This window comes from Vidua macroura, chromosome Z, assembly GCF_024509145.1.
Source record: "Vidua macroura isolate BioBank_ID:100142 chromosome Z, ASM2450914v1, whole genome shotgun sequence".
NCBI lineage: Eukaryota > Metazoa > Chordata > Aves > Passeriformes > Viduidae > Vidua > Vidua macroura.
Window position 1 is genome coordinate 68,700,271 of NC_071611.1, and position 14,906 is coordinate 68,715,176.

The window sequence follows — 14,906 nt, forward strand, 5'->3', positions numbered from 1 at the left end:
ATTTTTATATTTTTATCTGTGGCTGTCAGTGATTTGTTTAAATTCCCATTCTATTGGCAGGAATGCATGAGTTGTAACAAAGTACTGTCACTTGCATGAAGCTGTGCAAAAGTCTTTTCAGGAAAGGAAGTCAAGTTAAACTTGATGAAACTTTCAGGTTTTTTCAGTTTGTAACATTGTTAGTAATGGTAGCCGAAATCTGAATAGACTATTTCCAATATGGTTAAGCTTTTGTTGGGGTTAGAATTATTTCCACATGCTAGGTCTGTGGAACTGTGTAAGTACTTCACAGCAGCCTGTCATCTCAAAGGTTGATTTGGATGAAAGCAATGAACAGTATTTTTCCAGTTTATATTTGTTTCAGGAATACAGATATTCAAAGACACAACTTTCACATCATCATCATGATCATCAATCATTATCATCATCATCTTCATTTTGTTTTGTTGTTTTGTTTATGTTTACATTGATGCTAACTGGTAACTTTTTTTTACCAAAAGTGAAAACAGGACAAGAACTGACTTTGTTAAAGCCAGTCCTCTCTTTGCACATATAACAGTGCGCTCTTTCATGAGTAGAAGCACAATAAATTATGATAGTTTCAGCCTACAAGTCCCACTCTGACATTACAAGCATATTGTGAACCTGTCCAAGGCACTGCCAAAAGCTGCCTTTTGTGTGGTAAGAGCCATGTGCTTGCATGCTGCATGCATCCCCAATGTGAATGGACGAACACCTGGTTGTTGTATGTATTTTCTCTAACTCCCATCAGGGTCTCACTGTGCGGGCCTGTTTAGCACCTCAGTGCTCGGGGGTTCTTCAAGTGCACCTAACCTACAGGATTATGCTCGTACGCATCGTAAAAAGCTGACTTCTTCTGGCTTCATAGATGGTATGTGCACACTCTCGCACATGCACGCACGACCCATGTGCCACATTGAACTTCTAAAGATTTTAATGGAATCCTAGAATCTTTGGCCTTAGTATTAATTTTATGAGTTTCTATTGCTTCTTTATTGCCCATAGCTTGCTTATGTTTAACTTAATAGTATAGTTAATTCTTGTTTGCCTTGAATTGAACATCAGATTACAGACTTGTAATGTGCGCCAGGAGATGCCAGCAAGTGCATATTTTAAGTAAACGGAAAGTTTTGGTTTTAAATTCTTTAATAATTTTAAACTCTGTTTTTTATCACTGCTAATTGATCTTGAAATTAAATAAATTATTTGCAGCATATACAAGGAATGAAATTATAAAGTAGTAAGTTAAATACTGATGGTGAAAATTTTAGGATTCCTGACCTTTTATTTTCATGGGGTTTGGATTACAAAGGAGCAGGAGATTCTCAGTTCTGGATAATCTGGCATAGAGAAGAAACTCATTCACTAGATTTCAGAATGTAAAGATACCAAAGCACACCTTCGTAACTCTGAGGTGAAGCAGTATTCATGCTGTTTTCCCCCCCACTTCACTTCTCAGTATTCAACTCTAACCTGAATAACCTTGTATGCCAGAATCACCAGCTCATTCTGCTTGTTTTCATACACGTCATTACACATCTTGTAGTTACCAACAATCCAAATTTTCTTCTTTTTAACATCTACTTAGATTTTAGCCCTTTTCCTTGGTCCCTTCTGCATGCCACTCACTTCTAATACCTTCTCATCTTTTCTTTTTTCCTTTCTTCTTCCTTTTCTATTTTAAAATCTCCCACTTTTGGTAGCTGTTACAAATTTCAGGTACCTGTTTTTCTCTTTCTCAGACACCACACGCGGTTCTGCTGTTAAAAGGTTTTCTATCTCATTTGCTCGACACCCAACCAATGGTACGTTTGCTTTTATTTTAAAAACAAAATAGAAAACAAAAGGTTTCTTACTTCATCCCTTTTATTTTTATTTCAAATACGGGGTGTACAGTATCATCCAGCCGTCTGTCGTTCCTAACTTCAAGCACAATTCCAAATATATTTGTAATCATTAGATAGCCTAAATCCTTTCTTTACCATTCATTAGTATAAATACAACATCAAAATTCATTACTTAGAAAAATCTGTGAAAAAAAATTAAGTGCTACTGTTAATCATGATCTTTCTAATAAATTATTCTCCAGAAGTTCTTGTGTGATCAGACTGTATGGTACAAGATACAGACAATGAAATCTTATCTTATTAGACATACACTTCTTGATAGTAGCTGTTCCTTCTTTGTCTTTCTCCTGCTGAGCTGATTCTCTGAGCCTGCCCGTTCTAAAATAAATCACTGAATTGACAGCTGGAGTTTATGACTATCTTCTTGAAGTGATGCTAAATTACAAAAACTAAAGCAGACGCTTTGGTTCTATTCCTGCTAAATTGCTATATTATTTATGGGACAAAAATTTATTTTACCTTATCATACTTCTCTGTTCATCAGATGTGCAAATTACTTAAATATTGCACTAAAAATCACAGCAAGAGAGCTGTGACTTCTTGAGCAGCATTGACCTCTTGAGCTTCAAGAGTGAGAGTTAACTGTCTTCAGTTTGCAAAATTTCTCGTTTAACACACAGGACAGAGGTATGTCTTTTTCTTCCTCAGCAAAATATTTTGCACCTCCCTTTCTACATAATTGAATAGGCCCCAGACATATCCTGTTCATGAAAAGTTGACTCAGTCTTCAGGACCCACTGGACCTGAATGTAGCTTTTCCAGATTTCTTAACTGCAGTTTTAAAATGTGCATGACTGCTGGCTGAGTTCAGTGATATTGATATTGAAATTGCAGTGGAAATCATCAGTATTTTCATGTTAGATTCAAAATATATTTGCTTAGAAAAAAAGTTTAAAAAAAAAGACTTGAATTTTTGTTTAGCCTTGCTTAGAAGCAGAGTAGTGTTCTGTTACATTCATTTTAAATCCATAGTGGCTTTTTTGCACTGCAGTGCTTTATGAAGGAAAACTTTAGTAAGGCTAAATTTATTTTTAAGATCTAAAATGCCAAACCTAATGTTTTATCTCAAATAGAAAAGTTTGGAGTACATTTTTTATGTTATGACTCAAACCAATATTCCCAAAACATACAAGGTCAGAAAGTAAGAACTGCATTTGAGAATCTGTGGCTAATAATAGAATTACTTTCTGTTCCATTTAGTCACTTTTTGTGATTCCATTCTTTTAAAAAAGGATCTAAATAGCTTTTATCGATCACACTGATTGTTTTGATTCATTTAATGCAGCAGTTTTGCCATGCATCTTTGACAAGACTAATACATGCAGTATGAGCTCCTATGAACCCTAAATATATTGCAGGTTTCCAGGGGTTCTCCACTAACATAACGCCATATTGATGTTGTTTCATCTGTCCTCTGGACTATCATTTTAATTATCCTTGTCCCTTTCACTCTGTTTTTTTCTTACTTTTATGTTGTTATCACACCCTCTTAACTCATTTCAGACTATACCCACCCCCCCACCATCTTTAGTTCAAGGAACATGGTGAAACAAGTATCTTCTGAAAGTGCTATACCTTATTTTCTGGGCCTCTACAGAACACCCACACCTCTTTAGGTGCTGGTCCATTTCCTCTGTGGAATTTCTAGGCTCCAGTGGTATGTCTCTACAGTTATTGAATCTTAAGACAGCAGGGTGGCTTTTTAAGATGCTGCGTTAACCCTTTCATTGGCTTGCCTTTTGATGCTTTAAGAATAAATATAGGCAAAAATCAAAGGCTGTTAGTGTACAGGGAATTGTCTTCTTAAAGGGATACTGTCAGGCTTCTTCATCATAAAATTTAAAATTTATTTCCTATAGCATCATCATTTATCACTTTTCATTTTATAACATCATAAAATATTTATCAGAAAACATTCAAATAAAACACTACACATAGATTTCCAGATTATGTTTTAAGCCATATCCCTTAGAAATAAGGGTACTACAATGATATGCTGGGATATGACTAGCTGACAGCAGAACTGTCAAAACTCAAGAAAAAATTTTGGAGGGGAAATTGCTAAAACAAGAAAATTTTATTTCTTCTCTTTGTTCTTTTAAAGGGCATGAGTGCATTTTGGAATTTCTTCCTGGTTCTCTCTAACATGTACTATAACAATAATAGTTACTAAAAGGTTAACCTGACATTGTCCCACTTCATTAATTGCAAAATCAGAAAAAATAATTCTCTTTCAAGTGATAGTGAATTTTCTGTCAGGGAAAAGAGAAATCATACATTTTACTGTAAGGCAACGAAAGGGTTTGCGCTTTATATGCATGCATATAGTTATTTAGGATATTAATATGTATGGTAAGCATCTTAGTGCTTACACTGAAGGCTAGCTACTGACTTTATAGGACAATAGAAATTAATAGTATGGTGGTGTTTCTTTTGTACACAAAACCCAAGTTTTCATGAAATGCAACATTTTGTTTATAATTTAAGAGAAGCTTACATAAATATACCTCCATTGGTTGAATATTGTAGCAAAATTTGAATATGGCCAAGGTGGATCTAAATATAATTATAGACATTTGGGGGTGGAAATCTTGCTGAATTTCTTCTTTATGCAAAGTACTGATGGGGAGTGAATGGGCAACATTGGCTATCACAGGAACATTGTTGCTTATTATTTTATGGGAAAGAACAGTTCCCAGTCATAATGCTGTCTCTAATAAATGTACCTTGAACTGAAATTCTAAAACATTATTTCATTCACTATTGCTTCTTCATTTAATTGTCTTAGAAGAAATTTACAGTATTGAATTGCAAAGTTGTAATATTACAGCTGTATGTTGAAAACACTAATGGACATGTTTTCCTCTTCTGAAATACAACTGGATGAAAAACTGTTTATTGAGTTACCAAACTTGAACTACTTTAGAGGACTGCAAATTTTTTTTTAGCCAAGATGTTTAAATGCTTTTTAGTCTGTTAGTAATATGGATATGCATGGTTAGTGTATGATCATTACTAACGTAGAAAAACAAAGTCCGGTAAATTTTTAGATTTTTCATTAGGTTGCTTTACTTATATATGTTCCAATATATGAAACTTCTAGTCTTTCAATACTGTTTTTAATTGCATAAAGGTAGGTATATATCTGTCTGTAAAAACATGTAATCCTAAGGTATAAAAATGCTAACAGTGGTTTTCCTTTGATATTAAAGGCAACAGTTTGTTTTCACAGAATACTGAAGATGATAGAACATGAATTCTGCAAATTTATTTCTTGGAAGATACAGCATTTTTAGCTCTTATCTGCTAACAAAATAGCTATCCTACTTTCTTGCATGAATGAGTTACCTATTTAATTTTGTGCTGGGTATCAGAATGAGTAGGAGAAATACTACCTTTTCCTGACCTTTTTTTTTTTTTAGTTATCTGCTAAGTTTGTCTTAAAGGGAAATTATCTTTCATTAATTGATTTGGGAGTATGGCACAGTTCTCATGGTGGAATAATTTATGTGTACACATGTACTTCATGTGTACATGGGACTTGTATCCCATATATTTTATCTTTAGCTGGAAACTGGCTCATCTTGTTCCAACTCCTGTAATATTTAATTTCCATGATTTCAAGAGACTTATGCCTGCACGTGCTCATGTAAACTAAGCATTTTTTATCATGCATTAATGCAGTACCTTAAATCTTGTCTTATGTTTGGAAATCTCTTTTTTTATTATTTTTTTCCTTTAGGTTTTGAACTGTATTCGATGGTGCCTTCTATTTGCCCTTTGGAAACTCTACACAATTCCTTGTCTCTGAAGCAGGTGGATGAATTTCTGGCTTCTGTTGCTGCTCCATCAAGGGAAAATCTACAGGAGACATGTACTGGTTATAGCTTATAATTATGTTAATTTTTAATTCTTAACTGTTGTCTAGTTTATCTTTGCAGTGTTTGCAGATAACAAGTATAATTCATTGAAGTAACGTTTCTGTTGGCTGAGGTAGTAAATTAAGGATTTAATAAAATCATAGTTAGTTTATTTCCTTTATTATTACATTGACTTCTCTGTACTGTCCACACTCAGCACAGTTACAGGTAATGCTTTTCAGGGAATATGCAGTATACCCAGCTTTATATTGTAATGTTCTACTGGCAGTAAACTCAGCAGAGTAGTGTTGCATTTACACACAAAACGTCATTGTTTCCTGTTTCTTTCAGTATTACTTGGGGTTTCACCTGTTGAATGCTTTGCATTTACTTAGCTTTTTAGCAGTTTGTGCTGTGTGTTTAAAGTTTAGGTGATCTTGAAGGGAAATACAGCTGAACTTTATCCATGTGCATGTGTCTGGGGAAATGATTTCCCATTGTGATTCTTCTGTGTCTTTGGAAATGGTTTCAGTTAGGTCAGATTTACCACATAATAGGATGTGTCAGGTGATTGAAAATCATTCTTCCTAAGGAAGTGTCTAAAGACTTATGCTTTGATCAGGAAACTTGTACTGTTTCCTGATCAAAGTACTGATACAACAGTATTCTACCTGTTTGGACTTATCCCTTTTTTCTACAGGATTTTTCATTTTTCCCCCCATTATTTTGTACAGTTTAGATTTTAATCAGGGGCTTATTTGATAGGGTAGGCCTCCTATATTTGAGAAGGAATATAAGCAATTTAAGAAAATTGATGTTACTGAAAAAGAGCTCTGAGAGGCTTGTAAGTGTATGAAAATTCTCAGCTACTTAAAATGTCTTTTTATACCAGTTAGGAAGTTTGTGTGTCTTCAAATTCAGTTCAGAACTGAGAGTATACAAGATGAAGAAATACTAAAAACCAAAATGTCCTAGCATATGGTTGTCACCTTTCTACCAAGGAGTGATTGGAAAATAGACCCAATACAATTAAAGTCATATATGTTTAGTTCTCCTGCTTCCCTGTACTATTTGGATGTTGCCTAGAGATTAATGCATTGTGTGGGTTTTTTATAGATATATTGGTCTTAAAGCCTGTTCAGGTGCAATCTTCATAACCTATGAAAAATAGCACAAATGCTTTTGCCAGTCTTCAGGCAAGGCACCTGTTACTGAAATTCTGCCTTAACAGCATGAACTTATTGTGTTGCTTTCTGTGGTAAAAGAGAGATTTTAAGACTTGCCTTCATATTGTAAGGTTTTGACACTAGAGTCAAAATTGGTAGCTGAGCAGCTGGTTGTATAAATGTGGTACCTGTTTTGCTGGATGGATACACAGTCCTGTGGCTACAGTTTTTGACATCTGGTTTAGGTCAGAATATTTTTATTATTAATACTTCTTTTTTCCCCCATCATTTCAGCTTCTCCAACTTACATGATGCCCCATTCAGGAAGAAAAATTTCTTTAAATACATTTACCCCTGCAAAAATTCAACCAATTCCACTTGAAACTTTGCCTGAAAGGCTAGTGGTGGAGAAACTAACCTTATGTAAGTAAATTCTGTCAAAGGCAGAATGACTAACTTGATTATTTCCAGCAGTATAATTCTTCCTTACATATTATGTGACTTCGTAGGGCAGCTTTTTCTTAACATTCCCTACATAAGTAGAATCATTTTGTGGGTCAGTGAGAACTCGACAGCATTGCACAAATAGCTTTAACATAAAACTGTGTTAATAGTTACTTTCTCTTATCCTCTGAATTGTTTCATTTTCTATGGTCTGATGTTCATGAGCTTTTGTTTTGAATTATGACAGCTATCTCCAAGTAAGACAAAATAAATTTATTTCTTTAAATGGCTGAATTTCTAAGATGTGTTCTGAACACCTAATGTAGAGCTCTGTGACTCTGTTCTGACTAAAGCTGTCAATAACATGATGATGCATTCAATCATTAGTATGCTCAGTCTGAACTGTTGGCCCGCTACACTGTCTGCTCTTGGATGGTTGTGCTGTTTAGAGACCAAATTCCACCTGGATTTCTGATTTCATTAGATAGTGCAGCTTATTTGTTTCTGTGCTAGATAACATATATTTTTTTTTGCATCTGATAATTTTTAGCATGGATATTAAGTGTAAAACCTAATACATCTTTTCTCTCAATCTGTACAGCTACCCTTGGATGTCCTGTTAATGTATCTAATATTAAACCATCTCTTGAAGAGGCCTCACTAGATGCAGAACTTTGTGGTAAAACTCTTTCTGAGAAGAAATGATCAGACAAAACTGGAAACAACTTCTTAAATGGTTATTTAGTGTGCATTCAAGCAAGTTACTGAGATGTCAAAAGCCACTTATGTCTGCATCTCCAATTCATAGTGCACTTAAAAGATCTTTATACATGGTTAACTAGTGTGCACAGTAATTAGGTCCAGCGTCTTTTCTCATTTTCTAAAACATAGTATACTTACCAGTTTGATGAGCATCACAGCTTTTAATGGAAAAGCTGCACATAAACCTTTTCTGTGTCTTCAAATATCTACTGTAAACATGTACAAAAAGAAGATGGTATGTATTACAGTGGCTCTGTTGTTGTCACTATAATGAAAGCATTGTCTGTTGTCATCATAAACTCCTATTTTCAGGAGTTTATAATCTCCCTGTGAATTTCTTCTGTGTGCTAAAACAGAACACGCATCTTGACTTTTTTTCAATTTAACTACATTTCCAAAGAGATCTCTTTTCTCTGGTTTGGAGATAAGCAGATATTTCTGCATTTTAATTATATCATATTATATATGCTGCAATAATTAGGCATGGTGGAGTGAGTTCATGTATCAGCACTTTTGATTACTCTTTTTTTTTCTCTGTGTTTACATCAGACCCGTAACATTCAAATCTACCTTCTCTTTTATTGTTTAATACACATGCTTTTATACAGATACCTGTATATCATCCAGCAGATAACACTGTCCTTTATATGTTTTAATCAAAACATATGTTTTATCAAAACTGTCTTTTATATGTTTTTATCAAAACCTTCTTTTGCTTACTAAAAAAGACAGTTTTATTTTCCTTGCCATGTTTTTCTAGAAAAAGGTGATACTAAAAAGCAGGTTTTGTAGAATGAGAAATGGTTACAGCTGGTCTGCTACTAAATTTATTCTAAAAATTGTAACTATTCCACCTATGCTTTATTGTCATCCTTTTAGCACAGAGAGAGACTGGACTACCAGAACTCAGTGCATACTATTCCAAAATACTCAGGATTTGTCATGGCCTGGGTATTTTCATACCTCCCTCCTTCCAATCTGTTGGTTGACAGCAACTCTCAAGAAAAAAAAACAACAACAACAACAACAACAAAAAAAAAAAAAAAAAAATATCCCACACAAACCAACCAACCAAAAAAACACCAACATAAAAACCAAACCAAACAACAAAAAAGGAAAAATGAGATGTAAGAAGCATTTCTAAATTGGTGGGAAATGGAGTTATGGTGTTATTTAGAATAATTATCCAATCTAAGTGATTTTTGTAATTTTTTTTCTGTGGCATGAAAAATTATTGGGTTATGAGTACCCCGAATGTATGAAAATATAGACCACTTCTTTAACTTCAAGTGGCTGAGTAGTAAGAATGGATTTCATAACTACAAGTTAGGTAATTCCTTTCATGTTTAAGCTGCAGAAGACAGTTTATGAATAAAATGTTTAAGTAGGGCTCTTACTTGTGTCCAGAGCCAGTGCAAGTTGCACTAGTTACATTCAGTAGTTACTAGTTACATTCACTTTGTCACAGGTCTTTTTTCAGTGTTTACCGTATATGAAATGGCTTCAGCAGATGATTTCTAACAGTGCTGATTAAATACCAAAAATATGAAGGGTTTCACAGCTATATCTTTCAAGCATTTCATTTTCCGGAGTGTAATTGTGTTACTTAGAATATTGGTCTTGCATACAACTGAATGTACCCTTGTTTACCGTTTAAAAAGAAAACCCAAAAATTTAAGTATATGTATCATTCCAGTCAACCAAAGCTGTGGCATAACTTTTTTTACGTGCTTCTAAATAAAATCAAGGTCACTAGCAACTTCTCTCTATTGTATTTTCTTTTAAAAGCACTATGAAGTATAGTGAGTAGCTGACAAAGTCATCTCAGTGGAAAACAATTTACATTTAAGCCTATACTTTACAAATAAGCCAGAATTACTGTTGGTGGTAAGGATGTGGCATAAAAGAAATGACAGTATCCTTTTATACTGAAATCACTCCTCAAAAAGATAAGTGGTAGTCACACATTCCACAGTGCTTTGTTGTGTTCCAGAATGGTAACATCAAATCCAGGACCACTGTGAGTCCTCTTCTACTTGCTTTTGAGACTGACAGTAGGACACAATGAGAACTGCACAGATTTGAACCAATTTTTAATTCAGCTTTTTAACGCAATAGCATTCTCTCTCACATTCAACTTTTTTGAACTATACATCCTATTCCAACCAGATTTGTCAGAGGTCAAAGAATATGTTTACAGAAGATCAGTGGTCAAAATATGACTGTGACTCCCAAAATATTATCACCTTGCAATGTAGTTTAATTATTTAGCTTAGCGTTTCTTCAAAAATGAAGCATCATTACAAAACAGACCAAACCACAAAAATGTGTATGAAAACTCCTAAAATTAATTTAAATCCTGTTTTATGTTTCCTTATTATAATCAATAAATTTCAGTTATATAATTATCCAAGCATACAGAGGCTGTTAAGGGAAAGCAGTTTGGTAGAAATCCATATAAACAAAGCTAGGGAGGTATGCATACAAGAAATAATTATACATATTATCATATAATAATATTTTAAAAACAATGATCATACATGGAACAACAGCATCAAAACCAGTTCAAAGGATAACAGCAGAAGACATGTAACAACTATTTTTAAAAGCCATTTCAGTGCAATAGACAAATGGCAGAATGTAGGGATTTAGCACTATTTTATGTCATCTAACACAGAGAGAAGCTTTGTTCCTTTATTTTTCCTGCATTTTTTCTTAAGCAATTTACAGCAACTGTATTTTTGACAATCCCATAAGTAACTTGCTAAAGAAAAAAATCGCAAAAACTTTTGCAGAAAGTCAATTCTGCAAGAAGCAGTATAAGAAAAGAAGTGTTTTTTCCAGTAGTAGTTCATATTTCTTTTCTTTCTAAATAATGGTTTTCATTTTGCTTGCTTTTGTGAGGATAAATTTCATTGTTTTAAATGCTAATTTTTTAATTTCCTCACTTAGCCTTAAAAACAACCATCTTGTGCTCTGAAACACAGAAACTGGTGTAACACCAAAGCAGTCCAGAGTGTATTACTATGAAAAACAGATGTTGAATTAAAAAATAGGCCAAATATTTTATCTATAAAAAAGAGAATGTGTGACTGTGTGAATGGCATCAATGTGGGCCTAGGAGGAGGAGAATGCACTAAATACAGAGAACATCCACATCATAAAAGGTCAAAGCTACTGTAGAAAATATCTTACAGGAAGCTTAAATTCTGCATTAATACAAAACCCGTTCTAAAGTGGACTTGCTTTAAAAAAAATTGATTGATTGAACAGTTGTCACTGTGCCACACAATGTATGAACATTATATATATAGAAATAGACTTCTAATCCAGAGTTCTGAAAATTAGAATTTACAGATCTCCATCCTGTTCAGTCAAAGACGTAAGTCACTGACAAGAGAAAACAGGGTAATTGGGTGACATGCATTTTGCAACACATCCAGAATACTTCTAATATAATGGCAGTATCTTTGCTTCCAACAAAACTTGTTCAGTCTGAGTGTGCCTGTCTTACCAGATCTCCTATTTCATCTCTCCAGAATAAAGAATAACTGCTCCTTTACTTAATAAGATTATTATTTGTTGTATACTAATATAAGTACTAAAAACTAGTGAATCTTTTAAAATCTGAGTATAAGTCCATTCAGACTTCCTGTCTTACTTGTTTTCAGACTCTTGATAGCTTTTTCATTTCTCTTTTGAGTGATGGCTGGGAATATATTTAGATTTAAATTATTATATTTAAAATTTCCATAAATTATTTTAAAAGGCTACTCTGGAAAGCATTTTGAACTCTTATGAATTTAAACTAAGTCTGTAAACATTTTTAAAGAGCACTTGCACAGCACATGTAGAGGTACAAAAACTGAAAAGTAGAAGGCAAAATAAAGGAGAAAACTCAACCAAGAGAATTCAAAAGATGGAAATTACATTGGATTTGAAATAGAATGGAATGAAAAAAGCAAAAAACGTCCTTTGTTGCAGCGTGGCAGGGTGGTAGAAATGCTGCAGCCTTCTTTGAAACATGTCCTTCAGAAGCCACTCAGAGTAAGGCTGCGAGAACAGCCATTTCAAGTCCATACATACACACATGCCACAAATAGCTCAGCAGAGGAAAGACAGGAAGGGTCTTTGCATGATATATTCCAGCAAGGGTTTATTGCATCCAGCAAGCCAGAGGGACCAGAGACAAAAGACGAAACCATGTGGTCTGCACGACTTAAGTATGTGGTCAGTGACCAATGACCTGAGGGTGCAGGGCAGGCAAAGGGCAGCATAAAGGGCAGGAACCTGTAGGGGGGTGAGGGAGGAATAATTGGGGTGGGCAGTGTCAACTGGCCAGTGGGAGAGGCAATCTGATGTAGATTGGCAGTAGTGCTGCAGAGCATCATGGGTTAGGTGCTCTCTATCAGCTTAGGTGGGAAAAACTCTATGATATAGTCTTGCAAAGCAAGGCCCTGGGGATTTCCCTGAGGAGGAGGAGTCAGAGGATTCCACAGTCCTTCATAATGGGCTTTAAATTTGGTCAGCCCTGAAGTGGTCAGGCAGTTAAACTATATGATCACTAGGTCCCTTCCAACTGTTCTGTTCTAGTCTAGTCTAGTCTAGTCTAGTCTATTCTTCCTGTTATTAATTGCCATACATTTTAAACTCAACATAGGCTATGCATTTAATCTGAAAGCAACAATGGCAAACAAGGACCATAGGAGCACACAGTAACTCAGGATGGAAACGGCTTCAGGAAGACTGTGGTCCAATGTCTTGCTCAAATGAGGGTCATCTGTGGGACCAAACAATGTACTTAATCCAGTTTGCGCTTGAGAGCCTTGAAGGATGGAGACTGCCCCAACTCCATGAGCAACCAGGTCCACTCATAGACATGTCTTCATCACTTCTCTTGCTCCTTAACAATGTAGTTTGATTTTGATAAACTTACATTCAATTAACAGCCTACAGCAACATTGGCAAATATTTTCTGTTGCCTCTCCCTATATATGTGCACACTAAGTGCATATTTTGCTAAAGACTGGTCCAAAATTTCACTTCACTTTCCCAGTAACTTTTAGATCTCAAGGTGTAGGACAGAGTGTGTCTTTTCATGTTGAATAGTTCTGTTTATAGCTTTGAGATGCTCTGAATCAGAGCTGGTACTAACTGAAGATCTGCAAAATGCACAAAGGTCTAACCCCACAACTTTTTTCATATTCTTTCCTGTGTTTGTGTCCATCAGACAAAATTCACCGTGCTTAAATAGCTGTTATTCCAGCTGAAATCAGCTTAATTAAGCAAAAAAGTCAATTTGGCCCAATAAGCAAATCAAGAGATGCTTTTCACACTTATCAAACTTATTTTTTTAAATTATTATATAAAAAATTAAGAGGGTATTTTAATAAATTATGTGCTTTAAAATTTTTGTTTAGGTTTTAAGTAAATTTTCACTGTATTCACTGGTCTCCTAAGTTTTTAACTTAGCCAAATAATCATTTAAGAAATTATTAAACTTTTGAATTTGGATGGCAAAAGTTGCAAGTTATATGGGAATATGTAATATTTCTTTCTTTGTCCCCCCCTGCCCCCCCAATATAACGTTCTTCTGCCACATCAGCCATACCCTCCTCAGAGCTGCTTTTCTTTTCCCTGCCCCCTCTCAAATTAGTTTTTATACTGAATGTGGTTCTGGATTTCCAGCAAAAATTGTGTTTTCAAAATAATGGCTACAATCCTTCAAAAGGGAAAAGAAAGTAAGTATTTAATAAAAATGTTCGTCTCATTTGGCTTGGTGATTAAATCCATGTACAGAGAACCAAAGAAACACAATGAGTAAATATTCTATAAATTGCTCCGCTTTCAGCTGTTGAATTTAATAACTTCTCTAATGTTCAAAACACCATAGCAGTTTCCAATGTACAAACATGGAATACAGGAATAGCAAGAAAAAGAAGCCTTTTGATAAAAGGACTCTAGGGATAATAAATCAGGAAGAGCTTGAAGAGGATAATAGAAATTGAGCTGTTTTCTGTGTATTTTACCTTTAATTTTGTGTTTAATTACAAATTGTGTTGTATTGTCATTCTAATTGACTGTCATTGGGAAGTGGGAAGCTACTGATGAGCACGGGCAGTCTAAGATGTTGGTATTTCATGTTCTGGCCACGATGATGCAGAGAAAATGGCTTGTGATGGTCTCTTTCCCTCTGTATTGCACTAGGACTAAAGACTGTTAAGTAGATCTTGTGTGGGAAAACAAAGCCCAAGTTTTCTAAAGTATCTTTATTTTCCATGTAAAATCTTGGATGCCTTGATAAACATTGCAAAAAAGCAATGAAATACAGTCGTTTATCTTAAGAAAATCTTAACAGCATGATTACACTGAAAACACAAAATTTTGAAAATTATGGGGATTTAGGAAAGTGTAGGTTCATTTTCAAATATTTGGCTTGGAATCTGAATACTAGCTTTAAGAGAAGTCGTCAGGATCTGCCTTTCTTTTGGTGCTCAGGAATTTAAAAGTTTTGCACCATGTTAATTCTGTCAGTGTGATAAATGTTAATAAATTTTACAGTTAATTAAATCCTAAAATATCCGACTGCTGTCTGCCCTCTTCTCCTTGGAACTCCATTTCAGAGTCTGACTGAAAACTCAGTTGACAGTGAGAGCAGGAAGTTGTTGGGAGGAAGTTTGTTGGAAGAAAGTTGTGATATACTAACTCACAAGATCTTACAGCCTCATTAATACCTCGGTACAACA

The 14,906-nt window shown here is 34.7% G+C and overlaps 1 protein-coding gene across 4 annotated transcripts in view; it reads left to right on the plus strand.

Moving 5' to 3' along the window:
• Positions 1 to 9,184, plus strand: part of PPIP5K2 (diphosphoinositol pentakisphosphate kinase 2) — a 45,969-nt gene extending 36,785 nt beyond the window's left edge. For 3 of the 4 annotated variants that reach the window (XM_054002728.1, XM_054002727.1, XM_054002726.1), the window contains exons 27-31: positions 773 to 892; positions 1,764 to 1,826; positions 5,671 to 5,802; positions 7,249 to 7,377; positions 8,000 to 9,184. In XM_054002728.1, coding sequence (XP_053858703.1) covers positions 773 to 892; positions 1,764 to 1,826; positions 5,671 to 5,802; positions 7,249 to 7,377; positions 8,000 to 8,103 — 548 coding nt within the window. In that variant the 3' untranslated portion in view covers positions 8,104 to 9,184. The remainder of the gene's footprint in view (positions 1 to 772; positions 893 to 1,763; positions 1,827 to 5,670; positions 5,803 to 7,248; positions 7,378 to 7,999) is intronic. The other variant, XM_054002729.1, reaches the window with a different exon arrangement.
• Positions 9,185 to 14,906: the final 5,722 nt, after the last annotated feature.